General features: G+C 48.7%; 2 protein-coding genes across 2 annotated transcripts; one reads left to right on the plus strand and one right to left on the minus strand.

Annotated features, from left to right (window-relative positions):
• Positions 1 to 454: 454 nt before the first annotated feature.
• LOC122364796 (cell surface glycoprotein 1-like) lies at positions 455 to 7,698 on the minus strand. Its single transcript, XM_043335541.1, has 3 exons — positions 7,486 to 7,698; positions 4,839 to 4,915; positions 455 to 3,529 (listed from the first exon to the last, which is right to left on the minus strand). The coding sequence occupies exons 1-3, from the start codon at positions 7,580 to 7,582 to the stop codon at positions 941 to 943; spliced, it is 2,763 nt and encodes a 920-aa protein (XP_043191476.1). The 5' UTR covers positions 7,583 to 7,698; the 3' UTR covers positions 455 to 940.
• Positions 7,699 to 13,108: 5,410 nt separating this feature from the next.
• Positions 13,109 to 19,920, plus strand: LOC122364797 (serine/arginine repetitive matrix protein 1-like). The gene is made up of 9 exons (XM_043335542.1): positions 13,109 to 13,336; positions 14,243 to 14,332; positions 14,745 to 14,867; positions 15,720 to 15,890; positions 16,161 to 16,330; positions 16,729 to 16,951; positions 17,602 to 17,816; positions 18,143 to 18,323; positions 18,722 to 19,920. The coding sequence occupies exons 1-9, from the start codon at positions 13,313 to 13,315 to the stop codon at positions 19,358 to 19,360; spliced, it is 1,836 nt and encodes a 611-aa protein (XP_043191477.1). The 5' UTR covers positions 13,109 to 13,312; the 3' UTR covers positions 19,361 to 19,920.
• The last annotated feature ends 6,064 nt before the right edge of the window (positions 19,921 to 25,984 follow it).

Here is a 25,984-nt window from a genome sequence, read left to right on the forward strand (position 1 = left end):
TTCGGTGACAGTATGGGCTATGGGTGGCGCTATACCATATTGTCCTTGAGTTGGTGTTCAATAACGAATGGAAGTAATATTCTACGAGTGTGCATATCTGTTTGAGTGTTTACGTTTCCCCAAGCAGCTTGGTTACCAATGTTGTGATAGAGGCTAGCCTCAATATACGCCCCTAAACGACCTAATTGATATTCAGCAAAGATTCACCAACTCTTGATTTTTGTTTGCGGTTTGCCTACTGACAGATCCAGGGATGTCTGATCCACTTATGTGAAATACGGACAGCTAAAGCACCTAATTTGTTTTACGTTTTCACATTTCCGTAATTTTGCCAACTCATCGTGTAAATTAGAATATTAAAGACCTCAGCGTCGCCAAAAACCGCGTTCAGCGTATTTTCTATAATTGAGTCGAAGTTCTGGAACATACATTCGAATAGTAAAAAAACTCATCATATTTCCGTTTTAGTAGTCAATATATTATTCACAAACGAATTGACAAGTCACATCATCACTCTTGACCTATAGGTATATCACACCCAGAAAAAACTACTCATTTTTGTGTACCTACTTAAGCGAAAGATGAAAACCTAAACAGTAGGTAGATATATGCTAAAGTATGTGCACATTGTAAGATAAGAATATCATTTTAAGCCAGTTCCCTTGTATTTGATCGTGAGCTAGAAGCGAAGAAATAAACCTATATGGACATAACAATATCACAAGGCACTTAATCTCCGACATTACCGAAACAACCGCAAACAGCTTTCACTTTCCCGAGGACCAAGCCATCAATATGCTTTAAAACAGCCCGGCAGACCACAAGAAATAAGCAAAAGCTGATGACCCAAGGCGCCTTTCAGCCTGTTGAATGCTGCCAGTGAGCTGCAGCTCGGTGAGTGACGCTGGTGGCTGCTCGTCTCTCAGCAGGCCGTGTCAGCTCACACCAGGTACCCACTTCCCTCCACCTCGGCGACGGGCGCCTCCGCCGCCAACTCGCCGGAGCCCTCGGGCACAGGCTCGGGCACCGTGTCCAGGAAGACGGTCTCCTCGACGGCGGCGGCGGCCGGCAGCAGCTCGTCGGAGGGCGTCAGCGCCGCCTTCTCCTCGGCGAACGGGACATCGCTGTAGATGTCGTTGCTGAGCACAGGGTCCTCGTTGACGACGATCACCGGCTGGTCGCTGACGACGATCAGCGGCTCCTTGCTGGCGATCACGATCGGCTCCTTCTTGGTGATAATTTCTGTGTGCACATCACCCTGCTCCTGGTAAGGATCAGCAGTGGTGACGGGCGCCTCCGAGGTGGCCGGCTCGGTCTCTGTCGCCATCTCCGAGAGCACCTCGTCGATGGCTTCGGTCTGCGTCACGACTCCCTCCTCGGGCGCCAGGGCGGCAATCACCTTGCGGATCTGGTCGGGCGTCATTTCGAGCACCACCTCCTGGGTGTGCTGCGGGTGCGGGTCCACGCTAGAAATCTCTTTCTGAATGGCCTCCTCGGCCGGCGCGGCGTTTATCTCCGAGATGACATCGCCAATGGCCTCAGCGCCGGGACCCGTGATCTCGGCGATCACTTCCTTGATCAGCTCGTCATTGGGGAACTGGTTTGAGATTTCGGCGGCCAGCTGCTCCGCCGAGTTGCTCTCCAGGACGGGGCCCTTGGCCAGCTGCAGCTGCTGCAGCGTTACTGTGGCCTGAAGCAGCTGGTCCTCCGGCTCCGATATCTCCTCAGCAAGTTGAAGCGCAGAAGTACCCTGCAGCACGATGCCGGGCTTGGCATCAGGGTCCTTGCCTTCCAGGGTGGACACGAAATAGTTCTCAGCAACACCAAATCCATTGGCGGATTCTGGAGCTGGTTCGTAGGACGTGCGGAGCTTTTTGTTTTTACGTTTAGAGGGTTCCGGCTGCTTTACATCCTTCACTTCCGGTTCAACTGGTTCTGGCTCTTTCGTTTCCGGCTCCTTCGTTTCTGGCTCAGGAGATTCTGGCTCAGGAGATTCCGGTTCTTTTGTTTCCGGCTCAGGAGCTTCTGGTTCCTTTGTTTCCGGCTCACGTGATTTCGATTCCTTTGACTTCTTTGATTTCGATTCAGGATATTCTGGCTCCTTTGTTTCTGGCTCAGGAGCTTCTGGTTCTTTTGTTTCCGGCTCGGGGGATTCTGGTTCCTTCGTTTCCGGTTCAGGAGATTCTGGTTCCTTCGTCTCCGGCTCTGGCTCCTTTGCCTCCGACTTGGTAGGAGTTACTGGTTCAGCACCCTTGGGTTCAGAAGGAGCCTCTGGTGTTGATGCCTCAGACCCAACTGGGGTCTCAGCCGGCTCGGGTGACGCTGGTTCGCCGGTAGTTTCAGGGTAAGTGGCTTCTGAAATAACCACAGGTTCAGCTACAATAGGCTCCAAGACGTCGATTTGCTCCTTAACGACAGGAACAACGGGAGCCTCTACAATTTCAGACACAACAGAAGCCTCTTCCAGAAGTACGGGTTCTTGGACAGCTTCTTCTACAACCACAGTTGCAGTTGGAGTCTCTTCGACAGCCACTGGCACATATACAGTTTCTTCCTCAATTACTGGTTGAATCGCAACTTCCTCCACAAGTACAGGCTCCACCGGAACTTCTTCCACCACCACGGCCTCGGCAGGAGTTTCCTCCACAACCACAGCCTCGGCGGGAGTTTCCTCAACAACCACAGCTTCAGCTGGGGTTTCTTCCACGATCACAGTCTCGGCTGGAGTTTCTTCCACTACCACAGTCTCGGTTGGAGTTTCTTCCACTACCACAGTCTCGCCGGGAGTTTCCTCAACTACCAGAGTCCCAGCGGGAGTTTCCTCCACTACCACAGCTTCAGCTGGAGTTTCTTCCACTACCACAGTTTTGGCAGGAGTTTCTTCCACTACCACAGTTTCGGAGGGAGTTTCCTCCACAATCACGGTTTCGGCTGGGGTTTCTTCCACTACCACAGTTTTGGTAGGAGTTTCTTCCACTACCACAGTTTCGGCGGGAGTTTCTTCCACTACGACAGTCTCGGCGGGAGTTTCCTCCACTACTACAGGCACAACCGGAACCTGTTCCTCTACGATAACGGGCTCGCCAAGAGTCACCTCATCAACTACAGCTTCAGCTGGGATGTCCACCTCAACAGCAGCTGGCTCAGCAGGAGTCTGCGGTTCGTATGCGGCAGAACCTGCGGGAGTCTCCGCCTCAGTGGTTACGGTTTCATTCGGAACCTCCGCTTCAGCAGCTGCGGCTTCAGTCGAAACACCCGCGTCGGCGGAAACACCTTCCGCGGATGCCTCCGTCTCGGTTGCTGCACCTTCAGCCTCAGGAGTGGCGACATCGACAGGAGTTTTCGGCTCTGCTGCTGTTTGTTCATACCCAGCAGCAGCAGCCTCGGCACCCTGGCCTGCGGGTTCGGCGGCTGCGCTGTCGGGGCACTTCACGGTGGGACAGCAGATGCCCGGCTTGTAGACGGCCTCGCAGCCGTTGGCCGTGTGCTCCGCCGCGTTCTTGTCCCAGTCGCACTCGGCGGTCACCGGCTGCAACAGACAAACAGACCGGTGAAAGACGGGCACTCTGATCACTGATGAACGCAGCACAATTTACATTCGACAAGAGAGCTACGGTGCGGGTGAAATAAGAGATTTTTGTAAAATACCTATGTGTTGGCTAAAGTTTGCATACCATACCAACAAAATATATAATAAGGGAAAGAACTATGCAAATAATATTTGGTGTACTATGACTAATGGACAACCCAGTAAATCTCAAATTCCGTGGAATTGATCGGTTTCAGCTCTGCTGACCAGCGGCCTCGTGTCCCTGACTTACAGCCTCTGGGCGTGGGATTAAGATGAAGATTACCAGAGGCATGCCATTGGCTAGTTGTTTACGAGAATATTGTGAAATTGTGAAACGACCTAAGGACATGAAGAAGCAGTGTAATGGTGCCGCCACGTCTTGTACGAGTAGGAATCCTTGAGATTTTCCGTTGTGTCCATGCACGGTGTACATACCAGACAATAGTCAATCAGGATGATGATCTTTTGACATTTTCGCATGGAGCGAAGCACCTCGTTAAGCAGGATTGGAGTCCTCAATAACATAAAAATCCCTCGAGGCGGAAAGGCGAGAATGTTTGATTGAGGAACTCCGTGTACTGCCGAGGGCAGTAGTTTCCTCGTCGGAGGAAATGGTGCACCGGACAACAGCCGATCCGACTGAGGAGCCGTGTCAGGAGGGATGCGCGGGGTCCGGGAGTGTCCATCCTGCTCTGTCCGGACGCCCCGACGGCGCCCCGCGAGCGGCAGCCGTGCCCGGAAAGCGAGCAGACCTGCACTGTCCGGTGGAGGGGGAAAGGAGTGGCCTTGCTCGGCTTCTGCACTCCAGGCACCGACCCCGCCGGTCACAAAACTGCACCGAGCGCCCCTGAAAAATGCGCAGGCGAGCGCACCAAATACGGGCCAGCACGGCCGTATGATCGGTGGAAGGCAGGTGATAACTACACTCGCCACTCGCTACACTGGTATAGCATGCCACCAAAGAATGCCAGTGAGGTATTCTCTGAAAACGTGCCGGACTCATAAGCGTTTTAATCAACTCAAGGCCGATGAGAAACGAAGTGAATGCCAAACTGAATTGGTGCAGGGGTGAGAATCTGATAACGTATACGCTCGACGTTGTAATACCTGGTACATAAAATAAATGTTCATAAAATCGTGTACCTAATCCATAAGTGTGCAACTATGTAGACTGTAGTAAAATATCCCGATTGGACTTGGTGTGGTGCTGTTCAAAACTTACAACTAAACGCTGATATGTAAATCGGTACCCGAAAGGATCACTTACGATGCAATTTCCAGGGGAGAAGCACTTGCAGTAGGTGCAGGGATCGCCGGCTACCGGCCCAGTCGTGTAGCAAAGGGCTGAAAATAACAACCAGGGTCAGAAAGGTTCACGCAGATTACACCATATTACCTATTTGATTACATCTGACTTTCTTTCGCATTATATAAAGCAACGCTATTCTCGGCAGTCTAATGCATGATGATAAAAGATCATTGATCTAGTCCTATTCTATCAGGGACAATTGACTATCACCACTAAAGTACCTATCAACAAGGCCGTCATATTTCTGCCTGGTAGAAATTCGCATATCGGCAAATCCAAGAATAGCTCGAGGGCTGTGTTTTCTGTCAGTCTTTGATAACACGTTTGTTAATGCGTGGTGCGTCATTTAGGTACGAAGCTTCGTGACAAGTTTGGTAAACAAAAAGCTACAGGATGATAATATTTTGATGAAATACGGTTCGTAGTCTTTGTTGGACAAACCAAGTGGACGTTAAGTCTGATTGTATTTGCAGGTACTTATAGGGATCGCCACGGCTTTTAGCGTTTACGAGCCGCGCAGTCAACCTATCCTATCGCGAGATTTGCATGATTTCCGAGTGTATGATAGCCTATAACCTTCGAGTTACTCTAGAATTTCGTAATAAGAAAATCGACCATACAATGCTAGGAGGGCTTTGCATTACGTATATCATGTGAATTTCTAAGCTTCATATTAGTAGAGTTATCCGTATTTGATTTCAAAGATAATTTTGTTTCCCAACATTAAAGCAATTTCCAAAGCACAACAGTCGGTTATCACCGTTCCGAATATGCATAGTTAGTTGTTCAAATTGGTTTCAATTTGGCAAAAGCTTCATAAAATTTCCAGAGTCTCATAATTCAGAACAAGCGATTCGCAAATTGCTCGCTAAATGAAACTAGAAATGACGTGACCTTGCCTCTCTGCCTGTCTGCTAAATGACTTCTCACAACTTGGCAAATGGACTCTATAGCCATTATGGTTTGAAATTTATTAAGGGGCACAGAAGAAAAAAAGCGGAACATCAGACATGTTTAACCGTATTATTTCACTGGTCACTTTGCGGCCGAAACGTGTTTTCTTTTCCATTCTTTGTTCAAATTTGAGTGGCGTGTCAAACATCTACGCCATGATGCTTTTGATCTGTCACTGACTTCAAACGATTTCCGACTGCACGTTTGAAAATAAAGAAGCCATATAAGATATAAGTACAAAAAATACATCAATAGGTATGACCTTAACCCGCGCCCTGGTGGGGGGGGGGCTATTTTTTGCCCCCCCCCCCCTCCAGACTTTTCGATATATCTCCAGAACCGCTGCGCCGATCGTCACCAAACTTTCAGTACCCTCCCGGACATCAATTTTACACATTGTGACCAAAAATTTTTCCAAAGGCTATGATAGGTTGGCCGGAAATGACGTCAGAGTGACGTCATGTTCTGCCGTTTTCGACCCAAAAAAGGGTTTCGCGGGAAGAGCTGTCAGGCCTATAGCTTTGCAAATACAGAAAAACGATAAAGACATAAAAGCTGTAGAATTGACAGGGCTACAAAACTCCTATCTCGGATTTTTGAAATTTTTGGATTTTGACCCCCAAAAATCAAAAAATAGATTTTTTGATTATAATAGCCGAAAAATCCAAAAAGTTTTTTGAATTTTGAAAAAAACCGGAATATATGTGATAGTCCTTACCGCCTTCTATCTGCATACCAAATTTGAGATCGATACCTCTTTTTTGGCCAAGTTACAGCGAAAAAACTGTTCAAAATTGATGACGTCAAATTTTCAAACTCAATTTTTTGCAATTCTAGACCTCGTAGCGCAAAACAAAGACCACCATTAGACTCCCCGTGACGAGCTGCATCGAATCAATACCCATTTTATGCAAAAATATCAACTTTGAAATTTGACCTTTTTTGACCTGACCTTGACCTGACCTCCACCAGAAAGTGACCTAAGCCGTACCTGATAGTCTTATAACCAACACCACTGAGTTGGAAATGAAAAATTGGCCATAAAACATGCATCGCACAACCTTAGTAAAGTTGGACTCATGTGACCTGACCTGTGACCCTTGGTGACCTGACCTGTGACCTGACCTGGTAATGTCAGTGACCTCTTATAGCAATATATGTACTAGGCAACTGACGCCCTATCGCTGATTTTCGACAAAATGCGTTTTCTTCGGTGTTATAGCGCATTCCCTAGATGACCCGTGAACGGTGAAACATTTCATCTTTGACCTGACCTGTGACGTCATCGGTGACCCCGAGGTCAATGAAATTTGGTTTCCCTCGACAAATTTGACAGGCCTTTCGAACGCCGTTTGAATTTTGCGGATCCGTCCAGTAGTTTCGGAGATACGAGGGGGGCAAAAAATAGCCCCCCCCCCACCAGGTCGCGTTATAAACAGACCCCACCAGGGCGCGGGTTAAGCCTTAATAAATGATTCAATTTGAATTAGCTTGTCAATGAACACAGATTTATGAAAATATACCAATTTATTGTAACACTAAAATGAGCACCAACAATGACAGGACTCCTAAGGATTCCTGGCTACAGCAATTCGCATGACGAGTCATGTAGAAATATAAATAGACAACCACCGATACTTTCTGAGCTTACCTTTTGGGTCCTCCTTCGCCTTGAAGACGGTGGGCACATCCTGCACTGGCAGCGCGAGCGCCGCCGACACCACGGCAAGCAGAGCGAGCCGCCGCATCGCGACCAGTCTTTGGGGGTACTAACGGACGCTCCGAGTCGGCACTGCCGGCACACGATGGCGCGCGCACTGGACCTCTGCAACGGACACTGCCGGCGGCCCGCCCCCGTGCACCTCTTATACGGGCGCCCCCCGGCCGGCCGGCCGGCCGGCGGACCGACCCCCGCAGCCCGCGGCACAGGACGGCGGAACGACCCCATCGCACAGGCCATCGCCCCGGGCAAATACACAGGTGGAACTGTGATGAGATTACTCAATGCCTTGGATTAGCGAGTAGATCGAATTAGACAAGGTGCTTGTCTGAAGCGACCCGGAGGTTCTATGTCAATCAGTCATTAATTGGTTTACGATGTACCGGGGAGACCCGGGAGACTGACATTATAATAATTATACACAACTACGAAAAGTATCGAAGTCTGCATAGATATGTAAGTGCACTGTTTCTGTTTCAGTGAAAACGCCCGGGGGTCCATGCATCTCCCCCATCCCCCCACCCAATCCGTTTTCTATGAATTTTAAAGTTTAACGTGCGCACATCTACGAATAAAATGAACCAAAGTTTCTGATGCGTATGGTTTGCGCCCGGTTGATATTTTATATTTGCCTTTGCCCCATAATGCTGCGTCGAATCAGATAAATGAAATGGGTTTTTGCTAGCGCGCTCGAGTGATCTTCATTTTCGAAATGGAATTGTGTGAAAACTGAAAACAGCCCAAAGGCTTTCCGATAAGAAAACCATTCTGTGGCGTGGTCCGCTCCAGGGAACAGGCCTCTGTAGCCGCAAAACGGACATGACACCGGAGAGTCGTCAAGCAGGAGACTTGACGGCGGCGGAGAGCGTGCTCTCTTGCACACGTTCTTGTGACTCACAACGGGACCAACTGACTAACGTGGCGTTCTGCCCTACACATGTAAATACAGAACTTCTGTCATCCTCTTTCGTTTGAGGTGCCTTTTGTCTTAACCCGCGAGTTGCTGGGGGGGGGGCGTTAAACGCCCCCACTTTTTTCGCCGGGCCATAGTATAAAAACGGCGCGCCGCAGGCGCGCCAAATTTTGGGTACCTGTAGGGAATTGATTGAAGTCTATTGTGACAAAGTGTCAAAAAAAAATCGGTCGGAAAATTTTTGAGATATCGAGGATTTAGTGACGTCATGATTTCTGAGTTTTCGACCAAAAACGGCATATGTTCAAAAAATCATATAAAATCACAGAATAGACATACAGACATGCAGTAAACGCCATTAGACTGCCAATACCATGAACAATCAGATGGCTATCTTCGATTATTGATTATCGTTCCGCATTTTCCAAAATCTTACTGAATCTTGGCAATTTCTCGTGACTACTTCACGACCATGATACATGCATTTCTTAAATTGAACGTTTTTAGCCAAACACGTACACATATGATAAAATGAATGTCACCATCGTTCTACGCCCCAAATTACTCATAAAACATGTGTCACAGGCTGCGAATATCAGTTTTTATTTTCGGGGATATGTGCCTGCCCGGTTGACCTGACCTTGACCCTGACCTATGCTTGACTGACCCCTGCATGGAGCTGACACTCTTGTAGGCCTTATATGATGGATTGTGCACCGTTTTGACAGAGTTTATGACGAGAGGCGCCCATTGCGAAGTCCTGAAGTCCATGCTACTGAAAGCCCGATTTCAGGTGTTTGACCTGACCTTGACCTGACCTGTGACCTCAAAATTCAACTTTAAAGTACTCATCTGAAGCGTCTCGTCGCGGTCTTTCGTTTGCCGCCTCGTGCGTTTCGCTGCGCCTATTGGTTCTCGAGTTATCGGCTGGGGGCGTTTAACGCCCCCCCCCCCCCCAGCAAACGGTGGGTGGCGAAATACCCCAGCAACTGCCGGGTTAATCGGTGGCATAGCACAACAAAAATAAAAAAGCTTCAAGACTTTCGGGACACCATGTAGTAAACACTTGAATTCTCGCAGCTTCTTCATCACAGGTTTTCATAGTTAATTGATGTCAGGTCGGCTACGTGACCTCACAACATCTACGTGTCATTAACTCCAATCAAATTAAGATATAGCAAGTCGGAAAGGTCGCCAGTGAATTCAGAAAAATTGCAATATCAGAATCGGATTACAGGCACCGTGGCTTCTTTCGTGGCCTGAGCGACATTTAACTGAACTTGAAATTTGACAAGAGGACAACACCTTTTCCAAACAAAAAGATATTTTTCGACGCGCCTGATCACCACAAACGCGATATCAATCATTAAAATGAAATTAAAGCGGTTAAGCCGCTTTCAGTTAAAGCGAGTATGCCACCATTTTTTGGCGAAGTCGTATGCCTACCAATAACAGGACCCATACCTTGGGGCTTTTAACATGACCTTAGAGATAACCGGTTGACCGGAGTCCTAAAAATCGGTAAAACGTGCTTTGTTCGCTCGTTCAAGTTGCTTAGTAGCCCGCTGGAAGAGATAGCCTTTTCTCCTACTCGTAGCCAGGGAGAATCAACATTTAGATTTGTTTTGTGGATAGGTACCAGATTGAAAACAAGCCTCTCCTATAAAGATAATGCTATCCATATCATCTCATGTTCTTCGGGTAAATATGCCTTGTTACATCAAGCAAGTACACTTTCTTCCTTGTCACTTCGATTGTGACATTGTTATGCACATGTGTTTAACACAAGTAGGTAACTTAGGTATCTATTGAGAATGAGCGCAAAGCGTGAGAAGAGAACATTCATAGAAGCTGATACTGAGGTCAACTTTTTTGTCGTTTCTGGTCTGGATAACGGCGCTCGAAGTGAGGATCCGGATCAGTCGAGGTTACCGTTCAAACACTTTGTCCGCCTATGCATGTTTGACTTGCATGTGGACCGGCATTGTATGTTATCGGAAGCGTCTCGGCAAGAGAAATGCGACTGGAGTAAATCGCTTTCGTAAGTATGGGAATACCGTGGGTGTTACCTACGGTGCCTAGGTGACGGACGGTACGGTGACATGTAGGTATGCCTGCAAAACGTCATGAGTGATCATAAGATCGCCAACTTTACTATAACAAGTCATTTTGATACGCATTTACCACGTTAGCCGTATCGCAATACCTATAGGTGACAAGGTTAAAAATATATACACCTATAGGCGGAGCATCGAGGCAATATATAGGTTGAGTTCCGTCTATCGAGGCGGAGCAGCGCCGTGATTATTCACACTAATCACAGACTCAAAACGAGCGTCTCCAATCGTTCACTAAGACTCTCTGGATCCTCAGAAATGAGACAAGTCATTCAAGAGCATTTAAAAGTTTTCTCTGATCATCATGTTTGCAAGTGCAATATCATCACTGCAATATATGACGCACCTAAGACTTTATCAATGATACGTTTTGATTCCGGTTTGCAGTGTCGCAGCTTGCCGTACACCTGAGCTGACAGATAAGCAGGAACACAACTCAGTGACTCACAATCCACCACAAACAGGTGTCTGCGGTCAGCTCGGCTCACTGAGTCGCTGGCACAGACAGGCACCCAGTAGGTAATCCCGTCTCGCACGCCTGCTTTGCCGGTTTCACTGCTTCACACATAACACGAGCGATGCCATTGGCCCACTGACCCGTGGGAAATCACGTGACCGGCGACCGTGACCCAGTACCGAGTTGTCAGCGGGCGTCACGGTACACCCTCTTATCTTTCATTTTAAATACGTAGATACGAATATGAGGAAAGCAAATAAGGTATTTCGGTATAACTGGCAGTAGGTTGAGGTTATGCCCCTTCCCTTTTTTGGCGATGCCACTGTTTTTGTTGTTGTTGTTGTTTTTTTTTTTTTTTTTTTTTTTTGGTTTGTACATCTTATTGAGCATCTGTTCCGAGCATGTAACATTTTTAGCTTCGGTCATTTAATGTCAGGTCACCGGATCACATCTATTGACTATCGATTGAGTTGTCCCTCGCCGAGCTTCGAGTTGTCACGATCGGAGTCGAACCACTGCACTGGCACGGTGCGGATAAAGTGAAGCCAAGCTCGTCCGATTTAGACCCTGGGACCAGTAGACATTGAATAAAATCGAGTCGGGGGAAATGAACCGGATGTTGAATAAAACAAAATCAGAAAAAAAAACATCCTAAATTAGATCCAGGGCTCTTCGATCCAGCCCATGGCCCATTAGTGGAATCAGGCCCGCCTCACCAGGTCCCTGCGTTTTCCTCAATGGCCCTAAGTACATTTTGTTCCGTGGTGGACCGGACTCCATTATTCGTCAGTGGAATCTGATCTCGCGGCCCGTTTCCCAAGGCTCCAAAGTCCTGGGTGACTCCAAGGACATTGGTAAGAGCCGGGTCCCACCCCATTCTCACAGCGCCCAAACGTCGTCCATCCCGGTTGACAGAGCATGGACTCCCGATGGGGAGAGACCCAGGGTTGCTCCGGCGCTCGATCGACGGGGATAGTATGCGGTTGATGGGAAGGGCTACGACGAACGAAGAATGGACGAAGTGCGATGGACAAAGCTAACTAACTTTGTAAAAGGGAAATAGATATCTTGCATTGCCCAGGCGTTAATTGCAATAGGAATCATTGCATCAGGCTCCTCATGGTCATGTGTGACTGTGTCCAAACATTTCTTACAAGAAATCAGGGTCCCGTGACCGTCTGTCTATCTGGTTCTTTTATTAGAGATGTCAATCGGATAGGTACCAACTTTTTGGTATAAGTACCGATACCAAACCGATACCAACTCGGTATTTGGTATTGTAATCCTAATGTGTTTGGTATTTTGTTGGTATCATGAGCCCTCGCTTATGTGTTTAAGAGGCTAAGAAATCGGTAAAAGGCTGGTATTTTCCTCATGTTCCCAAGTTGGTTTGGTTTCGGTATTTCTCCGCGGTTTTGGTTGGTATTTGGTTTGGTATCGGTATTCCGATTTTCCGTAATTGACATCACTAGGTATTCCTTATGTCACTAGGCATTTCTCAGAACCAGGTCCCGTACATCGGGCAGTGGGAAGTTTGGAAAAATCACAGATCCGATTCGGCCCGTTTTGAACAAAAAGACCCTAGTCCCTAGTCCCTACCGAGCAGTGGCGGATCCAGCTCAGAGTTGTTTTTTTTTGGGGGGGGGGGGCAAACCATAACAATTTATCGATTCTTTCCATGCCTCGTCCATAGGCGTAATGTTAAAATTATGCCGTTTGGGAGGGGCAAATGCCCATTTTGCCCCCCTGGATCCGCCACTGCTACCGAGCACCATGGGAGTGGGATAAACGAGTAGTATATCCTTGGATAAACGACGGCTTTTGGTTCTGCTCAATCAAATGATTCCGACTGAGCAGGGGATCCATCATAAAGTTATGGTCATTTGACCCCACTGATACCCTCGCAGTGCCACTGGCGTGAAAATAATATACACCGTGCGTACAGTGAGAGTCGAATGTCGATGCTCGAACACATTGACTTCAATGACACGCAATATAGGCCTGAAGCGAATCTGTGGCAGTACTTTAGTGAGTTATTTAATCAGCTGTTCATTGAATACAATTTCAGCGCACAATACAAAAAAATACGCGTAATGCAATTGAAAACTGCGAATTGGAGAGTTTACAAATAGCGTTACCACCACCGTACCTCATTCCAGTTTGGCAAGTTATTCACTTTCGAACCATAGTTTACAGCTTGGTTTACGGTTTTAACTTCAGGATGCCTTTGTAAACTAAAGGCAAACTTTCGTTTGAGACTCTTTCATCACCATGGCCGACGCCGGCTTTTTTCGGGTACGTGGTCTGCGCTAAATTCAATCAAATGTTATTTTCATGTTTTTGATAAAGATATGATGTGTTTTGCAATGCAAATGTTATAACCTTGTGGGTATGGCTATTTTAGACTGTTATAAAACTTCTGTTTAAGGTTGTAAGGCATGTTAGTGTAAGGAGTTAGTGTAAGGAGCATGTTAGTGTAAGGAGTTAGTGTAAGGAGCATGTTAGTGTAAGGAGTGTAATCGCCACGCCGATTGTGGATTGCTCTTGATCGTCAATACATACATACATACATACATACGTTAAAAACTCCTTTAGCAGCTCCAGTTACATTTGTTCACAGTGCAAGTGGGAGCCCCAAGCCGGGAGGTGGATCCTAAAAAATATCATGTCGGCTCAGTTTGATGCATAGCTTGTGGCATACCTTCGGAATACATGCCTGTTTAAATTTCTTGGTTTAACTTTTTTAATGAAACTTGGTTAGGTACTTGATGCTCAAAATATTTTCTTTTTTGGATTTCGGAACATCATTATTGCAAGTTACAACATTTCAGCTTTTATGAAGCTTTGAGGAGGCATACCTATTCAAAAAAACTGTTTACCAAGTTAAGTGAAAGTTGAATGATTTGTTGGGTGGAAGGTTGTGTGGAAACATTATTGCAACAAATAATAAATACCCATAATAAATACAACAAAACAACCTTAAATGAAGACAGGGCAAGGAGCTAAAGACCCCACGTATTTATAGACAGAAGTTGTCATCTGTTTTCGTCTCCCTACCCTAAATCATTAATGAAATATTTTGTTGTGTTCATTATTTGACAAAGTGATTGAGCTAGGATTATGGGCAGGCTAGCTATCTCAATCTTGTCAATCTTGACATTGAGTTGCGTCAACAATAATTACTGTTTCTTTATCCTGCAGGGCACCTCTGCTGCCCAGGACAGCCGCTTCAGTGACAAAGAAAAGAAGATGATGAAACAAATGAAGTTTGCTGACAGCCTGGTTAAGAAAGTAAGCTTTTGTTCTCCTTTGTATTCATGGCCAGAAATAATCCTGCTGTATGCTACTTTAAAAAGTATTTACTGCCTCATGTTGTAGCAACATTGATCAATCTTTAACCACAATGGGTACCTATTATGTAACTTGTTCAATTGCAGAAGCAGGCATATGGGGCCATAATTAGAAGATGGGGTCATAAAAAGAACGAAAGTGCCTTAGTCCATTAACAATGTTGCACCATTTGAATTTTATTACATGATAGTGTGTAACAGGATAGCTTGCACATTTTTACATTGGTTATCTGTACCACCAACCAAAGCACTCAAAACTGCACACTGGGGATGTCTGACTGATGTCTGTGAGTATCAACACCAGGACAGGTTGACATGGGGCCTGAGACAACTGACACTGTGGCGGCCCACAGGTGGACATGCCCCGTGTGAAGCTGGATGTGATCAAGCCTTGGATCACTCGGCGCGTCACAGAGATGCTGGGCGCCGAGGACGAGGTTCTGATCGAGTTCGTCTTCAACCAGCTAGAGGAGAAGGTGGGACACACTGATGCTGACCAGTGTCAGGCTGCTGATCACTGGAAGGATACATTAGACCTCTGACCTTGTTTTTGTTCTGTCATCGTTCGTTTTCCATGCATTTCCAAATGTTTCTCATTGTCAAAGTGGCATTCTATCGTGTGTTTCTGATTGCTGAAGGAACATCTCAAGTCTATGGTCATTTTCTAATTTCTTGTACAGTATTGTATTTATGTATGTATTTACGTCTGCAGACACTCCACAACACGGTGGCTATTACGTGTCAATTGTCAGTGAATAAAACGGTTGGGGAAGTCGAAAGGTACACGGCAAACAACAATCATCGGCCGAAACAGCACACACACGTACGCACAATCACTCCAAATAAAAGAAACGTTTCGCTGCCGGTTTAAAAGCCGCTGGCTCGAGCCGTGTCACGTCACTGGACAGAGTTTAAAAGCGAGGCTGCTCGGTACGCAAACCCTCGCCGCCCGACCGCTGTTCTTGTAGCTGGCGGGCGCAAGTCACGGTCTTGTCTAGTGGGGCGGTTACACTGCCGTGCGTCGGCGAAAGTCAAACAGTGAGGCGAGCTCCTCGGGCTCCCCCAGGGCACGGATTCTATGCGCAATGATAGCGGTCTGCGCATCACACATCTGACGCGGTGTGTGCAGGCCCAGGTCGCCCCGCGCGCGAGACACACGATCGTACCTTTGGAGACCGGTAGTGTTCAACGTCTCATGATTCATCGTTTAAACTAATCTTACATCGCGACGCTGTACGTTGTTGTTGGTCGACAAATGTATGAAATGTAAGACCAGGGATAAATAAAACTCGGCGAATAGGGAGATAACTAACCGTTTCCCGTTCCAGAATCTAAACCCGCGGAAGATGCAGATCAACCTGACCGGTTTCCTGAACGGCAAGAACGCCAGAGTGTTCATGCAGGAGCTGTGGGACCTGCTCTGCTCGGCCTCCGCCAACCCAAATGGCATCCCAGACAGCTTCATCGAGGAGAAAAAGGAGGAAATCAAAAAGAGAAATGTAAGTTACTCTACTCTCGACAACAACTTGCTCCATGGAGGCAAAGCTTTTCCAGTGCAACATCGAAGCAAGGAGGTGGTAGCCATTTTTTTAGTATATCAAGTTAATATTTTCTCTGGTATATGCTAGGTGTGCATCGACAAAATGCACGGGATCATGACGTACAGAGCCTTGAAATACTGTCCCTCTCAGGAGGAGCAGACACGTCAGGGGCTGTTGATCGGTTGCCTCCTGTTCCCCATTTCACCACCTTCCCTCGCTCCGTAACAGGAAGAGCAGGCGCGTCAGGAGCTGCTGATCGGTCGCCAGCTGGAGGCGGAGCGGCAGCGGGTGGAGCACCAGCTGAGCTGTGCCGTCCGCCAGCCGTCGCCGGTCACGGAGGAGCGCAGGTCGCGTCACCGGGCCTCGCCGGCACCCGGTCCCGGCGGCGACGGACTCAGGTGAGGGGGACGGCCGGCCAGTGCTGCCAGTAGCGGCGGAATATCTTCAATTAAGGGGGAGGGCACTGCCGACTTTTGGTCCTATTCTTTCCATGCAACGCCCATGGGGCTAATGTTAAAATGCCAAAATCAAAGGGGGGCCCGGTGCCCCGGTGCCGTCCCGTTCCGCCGCCTATGAGTGCTGCCCTCTGATGCGTTAGCGGCCCGCGGCGTCGGTAAATTGCTCAGTGGCATTCTGCCTTGTGTTGCTGATTGCTGAAAGAACGTCCCAAGTCCGTGGTCATTTTCTTGTTCAGTAAATGCTCAAAGTATGATGTTTACCTTGCGTATGTTGATTCCCTTTTCATTCAGGTGTATCTGCCAGCTTGACCCTGTCTTACAACACTTGGTTCTTCTAGGAGAGACCCGTCTGCCTCCGACTCGGCACGGAACCAGTCTTCAACTGACGGCCACAGAGGGCGCCGAGACCCTGTCACGGAGCGCAGCCGGCGCCCGGAGCGGGGCGCAGCGGATAGGGAGCGGACTCCGGACGATGTGGAGGCCAGTAATCGGTCAGAGCGGTCACATGACAAGCGCCGCCGCCGCTCCCGTGGACGAGACTCGCATGACGGAGAGAGGAAGGTGGGTAGAAGCGCACGCTGCCTAGGGGTGGGCGTCTGCAAGGAGCATCTGAGAGCTGAGCCTTGAGCCCTCAAGATATGCCGCTATTCACAGAATCAGGGATGCGGAGCCGGAGCCGGCATATTTTGCCCGGAGCCGGAGCCGTGAAACAATATAGCCCGGAGCTGGAGCCGGAGCCGTCAAAAAAGGGGGCGACTCCGGCTCCTTTTTTAAACAGAAAAAAAAAATATTGACCTAGTTCGGTTTGACAGTTCAAGGCAGTAAAACATGCGGTATTCAAAATATGAAAATAGCCTTGTTTGCAAATACAGAAGCAGCATGCACCAATCCCATCATCTTTTTCTTCCACCCGTATTTAATTGCATAGGGGATGTACTGAGTATTGGAGCCGGAGCCGGTGCCGCCGGAGCCGGACCATTTTACTCGGAGCCGGAGCCGCCATGGCATTCCACCCGGAGCCGGAGCAGATTTTTTTTCTCCGGAGCCGGAGCCGGAACCGTCTGAAATTTCCACGGTTCCGCATCCCTGCATAGAAAGTCTGTTGGCAGTATTTGTATATGCATCTATGAATTGTGGGTAGGAAAGACCACGTAGAGCATTTGTGTAGAGGCTGTTGTAAACGTCCGCCGTCTGATAGCTCTGTTCTGCAGGCCGGCTCGCGCAGCCGCCGGAACCGCAGCCGGTCCGGCGACGTCCGGAGGGACCGGTCCCGCTCCGGTGACAGACGACGAAGCTGGAGCCGCTCCCGTTCGCTGGAGAGACGCAGCCGCTCCCGCTCAGCCAAGAAGCGGAGTCGCTCCCGGTCACAGGGGAAACGGAGCCGCCGCAAACTGTCCTCCTCGGGACGGAAATCTCCACAACCGCGGTATGTTGGGGAGTGTGGTTGCTACCGGGTCCACGGAGAATCAGTTTTCCTGACCTGCTGCGCGTGCGGCATGTTTAGTTGGCTACATTGCGATTACTCCTTGCTTTCACTCTAAAAGTTTTTTAATTAAATCGCCCACGGCGGTCGATTTAAGATGCTCTAAAACCCAATGAGGTGGCAGAAAATCATAGCGCTTGTTAACTACCTTCGTAATTACAAAAGTCAACAGTCCCGCTCATATAATTATGTGATAGCTGTCTCGAGCCGTTTGCACGCCGTGGTATGCCGTCATTCCCCTAGGCTGACTCTGACGACTATGTCCCCAGCCGGTCCCCGAGGCGGCGCAGCTCGAGCCGGGAGCGGCGGGCCGGGAAGCGGCGCCGCTCCCCGTCTGAGCGCTCCGTTAGCCCGCCGGAGGGGGTAAAGAAGAGCAGCCATCAGGACACCGCAGAGGTCCGAAAGAGCCGATCCAAAGCTAAGAAACGGCGGACCGCCAACGGGGAGGCGGTGAGTACGGCGGGAATGTGGCTACGACTGTGTGGGAGGCAGTAGGCGCCATGTCGACTTCGAAAATAGCCAACAGGTGTATCTGGCGATCATGTGATGCCAGATACGCTTGACTTGTTTATCCGTTATTTTTCCATTTATGTCTTGAAATTTATGTAGCGTAGTAAGCCTCACCATAAACAATGGAGCATTTAATTGTTTGTGCTGAGGGCTGAGTAAAGTGCGCTTGTTAACGCAACGTGACGCCACCTCCATTTATCCGAACGCTTGCAGGTTTGTGACTCGTTCCCGTTAATAGGGTCCTTTACTCAGTGTTCCGTTATAATCCTCCCTCGCGTTATCTCATTAGTACAAGCGTGATCATTCCACTTATTGTTTCTTACCACCTGTGTCTGCAGGAATTGGACGGCGACAAAAAGAAAAACAAGAAAAAGAAGAAGAAAAAGAAGGAAGGCAAGAAACAGAAGAAGCACAAGTCACGCAAGCGCAGCGGCAGCTTGAGTAAAGACAACGGTCCCAAAGTGAAAAAGGACGCCGTCGCTGATGTGGACGCCGGTGCCGGTGACGGTGCGGACAGTGGCGAGCCTCCCCTGTGGCGTGACGACATTGTCGTTAGGGAGACACTTGTCGCAGACAGCTCAGATGGCGCCAGCTCACATGGCGAGGGTCGGAGCTCGGACAGTGAGGACGAGGCTGGTACTTCTCCCGAGCTCCGCGACGGTGGCTCGGCCTCAGGCAGTCCCGACAGGCGGGGTGAGGGACGTCCGAACGGGGAGGGCGCCAAGGGAGCCCGGCGGGCCTCTGTGAGTCCCGCCGGGCGCAGCGAGGATCGCCTCTCGCCGAGGGAGGACTCCAAGCAGAGCTCCTCCTCGGAGGAGGAGGACGAGGAGGAGATGGACATGGAGGCCCTGGAGAAGAAGCTGCGGGAGAGGGCGCTGCGCTCCATGCAGCGGCGGAGGGAGCTGAAGGCTGCCGAGTCCCCCGCGTCGGGTGGCGGCCGCTCGCGGCGGTCCCCCGGTTCCTCGGAGGGCGAGTGATAGGCACCTAATGCTCAGGGATCGCGCCAAACGGGGTAGGCCTTATGGCATGGCGTGACTCAGAATGTGTGCGGCTGTGTGCAGAACTGACACTTGTGCGGTGTGGAACGTATGGTATGATTTGTTGTTCTTTTAATGCATTGTTGATATGCCGAGGTGCAATGCAGGCGAACCACTGGCGTAATGCTCTTGTAACTTGTACAAGTTGTTAAGCGCTTGAAACACTTGTCGTGAAAAGCGTTTAAAATATTGAATTTCTCACCACTTATTGTGTTTTTAGTACGATGTGCCAGTTACGAATACAACCTGGAATTTCAGTGACGTTCATCTGCAGCTGAATTTGAGTCCCAGTGATGTATTTATAATTTTTACTTTGACAAAGCCGTACTTGTGAATGCTGTCCTGTTGTTAATGCTGTCCGATGATATCACGCCCTGTGCCTTTCCTTTCTGAAACGTGACTACCGTTCCAAAGTTACCAAAGAAACGGACCACTTTACTGGCCGCTGAATGTGATTAAGTTCAAGTCGCTCCACTGCTTTAATATATGCTGCTGACAGTGAAGATTTGCAGTTAAGGTTTAACAAAACTTGTCACTAATACGATGAAACTAAGCACTAGCTTCCAGTTAAGTTGTTAAAAGCATTACCGAACGCGCCTCTTTTGCCCTGCTGTCGTTTTTGAAGTCGATTGGTAATGAGGGTCATTCATGAAAAGATTGTGCCTCCTCCCTGAATTACTGCTTGCATTCTGGGCATCCAGTGCCTGCACGCATACCGCGCTGCCGTCCGCGGAGTGCGGGTGAATGAACTCCGAGTGGAGAGGAGCTGGGCCACGTGACTGACGTCCCAGTGGCGTCAGACGCTGCTTATATTCAACACACGGCCGCCGGCTGGGCTGGAGAGCGGCGCGCATACAGCAGCGGCCTTACTTTGTGAGGTCGCCAGATTTCACACTGGTCGTCGCACTTTCTAGCGGTACTCACCCGTTTGGTGTTTCCGCTCGAAGACATGACCGTCTTCAATCCTCAACAGCTCTGCGCCCGCCGCAGCTCCTCTCAGCGCCCCAGAGCTGTCGCAGTGTCGCAGCCGCCAGTGTCAGCTCGCCCGCGCCGACCCTGTCGGGGACGGCTGCGGTCATCACGAGGCTCCCGCTGGCCACTGACCCCTCCGCCCGGTGCGGTAACCCTCTGACTGGCGTATATTGATGAGCTGTCCGTTTGGGGCGCTGCTGGTGACGACAGCGGGTGCGTGGTAGATGGACATCAAACGAGACTGACGGGGATGGGGTGGAGGGGCGAGGACGACCTCAGGACGGCTCTCCGGTCAATGTGAGGAGAGGTGTCACGGAAGGGCTGCGAGACCTCGGCAACGGACATCTGCACCATACGTCAATCAATGATATCGAACTTTGACACCACCAATGACAGTCACTTTCAAGGGACGACTGCAATCACGATGGCCCAAACACGATGGCCACCAAAACTGCCACTGGCTGGATTTTCAGTGCTCAGAGACGGCAATGCAAACTAGAACCTAGCGTCCTTGGCTTGTGGTCTGGCACGATGGTACGAAAACTGAACTGAGTCAGAGTACTACTTTTCAGACAAATAAATAGGTACCACCTTCATTGGACAGTGGACACAAGTGTAAGTTGCGACCACGAACCACTTGTTCCTTGCTGGACTTGTCTGAGTAAGTTACTTGCCAGTTGCCGTCGACAACAGTAGGGGATGAAGGGAGAAAATAAATATGAAATAGTCAGTGCGAGTGGCTACACATTTCCAAATTGCACCCTGCAGGACGAGGGCCGAGGGCGAGGCACGATGCACAGATTCACGGCGGGAAAACAACAATCTGTTGAAAAAAGCGATGAATCATAATAGCAAGGTAAGTTATGGCTATATGCATCGACTTTTACAAAATAGGATGCCAGCACACATATTTTGCGTAAAATAGGTATTGTTGTTTAACTCACCTAATGCCTTGCCTAATGCGTCCGACCGGAAGCACGAACAAACCGGAACCGTATGAATATGGTAGCCGACGTATGGCAGTCTTTCCGAAACTGACCGCCCAATTTTCTTTTACCGACTGTTTTTCACTGTACATACGTGCTTAGGTGGTGGGTGGTAGGTAGGTACTGGTCGCGAACGAGTAGGGGTCGCTAGTTAAGCGCCTTCCCCTACCTGCCACTTGTATCTGACAAGTGACCATGACCTGTGATAACATTTCCGATCGTCCGGTCTGCAATGCGCAACAAATCGTGTACGGTCACCGGATCTGAGGCAAGCGTCGACGGGACGGCGGTTAGCCAACTGTTTTAGCGGTGAGAGGCGGATCTTACCGGGTAAGCGTCGCAGTGAGCAGCGGCGGCGGTTTCAACACGGTCGGTGACTCACCGCCCGGCGCTGTCAGACGGGAGCCTGGTGTCTGGTTAAGAACGTGTCGCCGGAAAACGGCCGAACCCTCTGGACAGTGCCGGCTGCATGTGGTTATGGAGAGAGAGAGAGAGAGAGAGAGAGAGAGAGAGAGAGAGAGAGAGAGAGAGAGAGAGAGAGAGAGAGAGAGAGAGAGAGAGAGAGAGAGAGAGAGAGAGAGAGAGAGAGAGAGAGAGAGAGAGAGGAGAGAGAGAGAGAGAGAGAGAGAGAGAGAGAGAGAGAGAGAGAGAGAGAGAGAGAGAGAGAGAGAGAGAGAGAGAGAGAGAGAGAGAGAGAGAGAGAGAGAGAGAGAGAGAGAGAGAGAGAGAGAGAGAGAGAGAGAGAGAGAGAGAGAGAGAGAGAGAGAGAGGAGAGAGAGAGAGAGAGAGAGAGAGAGAGAGAGAGAGAGAGAGAGAGAGAGAGAGAGAGAGAGAGAGAGAGAGAGAGAGAGAGAGAGAGAGAGAGAGAGAGAGAGAGAGAGAGAGAGAGAGAGAGAGAGAGAGAGGAGAGAGAGAGAGAGAGAGAGAGAGAGAGAGAGAGAGAGAGAGAGAGAGAGAGAGAGAGAGAGAGAGAGAGAGAGAGAGAGAGAGAGAGAGAGAGAGAGAGAGAGAGAGAGAGAGAGAGAGAGAGAGAGAGAGAGAGAGAGAGAGAGAGAGAGAGAGAGAGAGAGAGAGAGAGAGAGAGAGAGAGAGAGAGAGAAAGGTGGCTGCGACCGATCATCCCCAGAGGGAATTCCCAGTTTTGCATCAATAGTGGTACCTATCAGTATTGAGGCACCACTTCCAACACTGTCGCACGGTGTGACTGCAAAGGACATAGTCTGGTCGACTCGCGTGTCGGGATCTGCGGTGGTGTATCCGATGTCACCCCGGCCGGCTGGAGTGAGTCTCTGTCGACTGCTCGCGGCTGAGCTCGATGCTGGGGGGGGGGGGGGGGCGGGGGGAGAGGACTCGGCGACGTCTGACGCCGGGTCGGATTTCAGTTCGATGCGTCGGTTTGGTGAGACAGCTGAGACATCTGCAATTCCTCATTGGCCGTTTTGTAATGCATGGAAGTGGTAGTCGATAATACCAATGCATAAAATACCGCTGTCCCTGTAGGGGAGAGTGGGGCAATGGCGACACCATAAGCATTTTGCTCAATAGCTTAGCTGTTTGAAGCTATTTTATGGTGATTTTGACTGTGGTTGTAGCCAAAGGAATAGGCTTTCAGATAACACCCAGTTTTAGTATCTCAGATCACTGATGACAGATTCAGAGCCTACGCGAAAATGTGGTGAAAAATGGAGGTGCAAAAAAGCGAGGGGTAATGCCGGCCACTAAGTGCAATAGCACAAAAAGTCGAAATATCGTCACTGGTATTCATCCTCAAACCGTTCTTTCGATGGAAATTTAAGTGAGAATTAAGAAACGACAACTGTACTCAGCAGTTAACAGTGCATTGCACTGCAACACAACACTGCACTCGCTGCAACACAACAGCGCGGCGCCAACAGAGCAGCAAACTAACACAACCGTAAACAGCAAGCAAACTAACACAGCCGTAAACACAGCAACCCGAAACGTTGAGCTTTAACGACAGAAGTCGCAAACAAAACCGCGTGGGGTCATTCCGGACACGTGTCCGGTATTACCCCGAGGTCAGCTTTATTTTAAGAAAGCAGGCAGCAGTCAAAGGCATTGTGTCGCAAACCCCTCACATCCAGCAGTCGCCTAAGAAAGGCTTAATTGAAGGTCATTGCAAAGCAGCACTTCTGAAAATGCGTTAACACATTTCACAGTCAGCAAATAGATGCAACAAAAATTAAAAATCAGATACGAAAAACACATTTAACGCTATAAAAATGAAAATAATGGAGCTACCGTGACAAACTTGCACCACGTGCTAGAATGGCGCTCAACTGAAATGTAAACAACATCAGCTGATTAGTGATGGACAAAGTACTCACAAGAGATGGGTGGCCGGCATTACCCACTGTCCGCCATTGCCCCGCTCTCCCCTAGCTGTTGCTTTCTAGTTTACTTTTTATAACGCCTAATCAATCTAGCAATAAACAAGAACAAAGCAACGCTTGTAGCGTGCATTACAGTCACGTCTGCATTGCTGTATCAGCGGTACTGGTACGAATCATGCCAATGTGAAGATGTTTCCAAACTCCCGATGTTGTACCTTAAAGCGAGGTTAGGGGAAGCCGGGGGAAGCCCGGGCGCGGGGGAAGCCCGGCCACCCCGTTTCCGGCTAAATTATTCACAATAAAATGCTCAACTGTTTGTCCTTTCAGCGTGGCAGCTAAGGTAACGACAGCAAAAAAGTTAAGGCTGACAAAAATTGCATATTGTTAAAGTTATAGCGCAAAAATGATATTTTAATGGTTTTTAGCTAAAAAGTGAGATATCTTGCACTGTTAATGTTATACCATACAGTACTAATATTTATACGAATGTTATGTAAGGACAGTTTAAGTGTTTGTAGTGAGGGGTGACGAGGCAGGCTGGCTTAAGTATGACATTTTTTTCGAATATCGCTGTTCTAAAATAAAAATTAGCACATTGGGGTAACCCCGGGCGAGTGGCCAAGCTTACCCCCAACCGAGAGCAATGCCACTAAACCACTGTTTTCCATGAGATAATAGGTACTGAGCAGGTTTGGTTTACACCTAGATCAAAGATAAATTTCGAAAATAAACATGTTATCATAGACAAAGCCAGTCATGTCACTTAAGGTCAACTAGGGTCAAACTATGTTTTTGCAGATAACGCGACAGACAATGAAGCTAGAGCTTCAAAAATGGAGTCGTTGTGTTCTTCTTCATCAGCCGAGTCGAATGACATGCAATATGATGCATTAAGGTAAAAAGAAAAATACATTTTAAAGAATTTTAAAATACACATTTTTTGTCAATTTCGCATCACGATTTTCATCGACCTGTATTGTATATGTAGTAGACGCTAGCTAAAATGCCAGTAGTGACATAAACTCTAAGATGTCCAGAGCTAATCAGTACCTTAATATTTCACTTTCCGTTAATATTTGGAAAACACATAATGGTTTCATCAACTTGTTGTAAAGCGCTGGGGAAGTGGCCGGCGTTACCCCTATGCCGGGCTTACCCCAGAAAAATCAACACTTTTTTAAAACTCGATTTTCTCAACCTTATACTTATTCCACAAAACCGAATTTTTGGGAAAACACGGCCAATGAACTTAGGTAGCTAGCAGGATATCAACATTTTATACAGCATGTATGGTATGTAATAAAAATGAAAAAGAGCTTACTATGCCGGGCTTCCCCCGGCTTCCCCTATACATTGTTGTGCATCATCACATATCTAACGATCATTGCCTGTTGACAAATAGATCACGCAGATTAGACCCGTTTACGCTGATTCCCAATGTCACACCCGTTATGCGTATGTGTTTGCCGACATTGCGACCCTTCCGCTTCCTATAGGACGCGGTGCCCAGATGACCCAGATTACCTGGGCGTCCGTCGGTGTCACCGCGTGAGCCGCCGGTCAGATGGTCGCTGATGGCCCCCGGCACGCGAGCCGAGCTCCGGCCTTGGCTCAGCCAGCCGCGTCGGATGAGCCATTTAGCCAGTTCCCAGCCGCACACGTGCACCGGCTACAATGGAGTCACGGTTCGCAGACAAACCCCCGAATCCCGTGCGAGATAAGACACTTTCACGTGATGTTGGGGCTTTCTTCGTATGTCAACGTTAAGGTTGAGCTCAGAACTGGGTGGCTGTCCGGTGCATGTGGCTCAACCCTTCATGCCTTGCACGATATAATGGAATTACCGGATGAATATTCGCGAGCCCATTGGACTGTTCGCGCATGATTCCGGAAATGATTGTCGTAGACTAGAGAAAGAACAGTGGTGGGCACTCGTAACTTGACCGGGACTTTGATAACGATAATTCGATAACCTCTTTCGAGGTCAGCGACTTCGATAACGATAGCTCGATAACCAAATCGGTCACTTCGATAACGCGATAACGATAACGATAACTTAAAAAAAAAAGAAATAAATCGAAAGGATAAAATATTTGAAAGGAAGAAGCTTTTAATTAATATTTAACACATTCACTCATATAACACCAGTATTACCTAGCTGCTTATACAAAAAGGAGGGCTTAGAACAGTGAAAACGTTATTTTTCTCGCGCAAGCAAACAGACAAACGTACAAACATGAAACGAAAACTTG

This window comes from Amphibalanus amphitrite, unplaced genomic scaffold, assembly GCF_019059575.1.
Source record: "Amphibalanus amphitrite isolate SeventyFive unplaced genomic scaffold, NRLGWU_Aamphi_draft 000698F_arrow, whole genome shotgun sequence".
In the NCBI taxonomy this organism is placed as follows: Eukaryota; Metazoa; Arthropoda; class Thecostraca; order Balanomorpha; family Balanidae; genus Amphibalanus; species Amphibalanus amphitrite.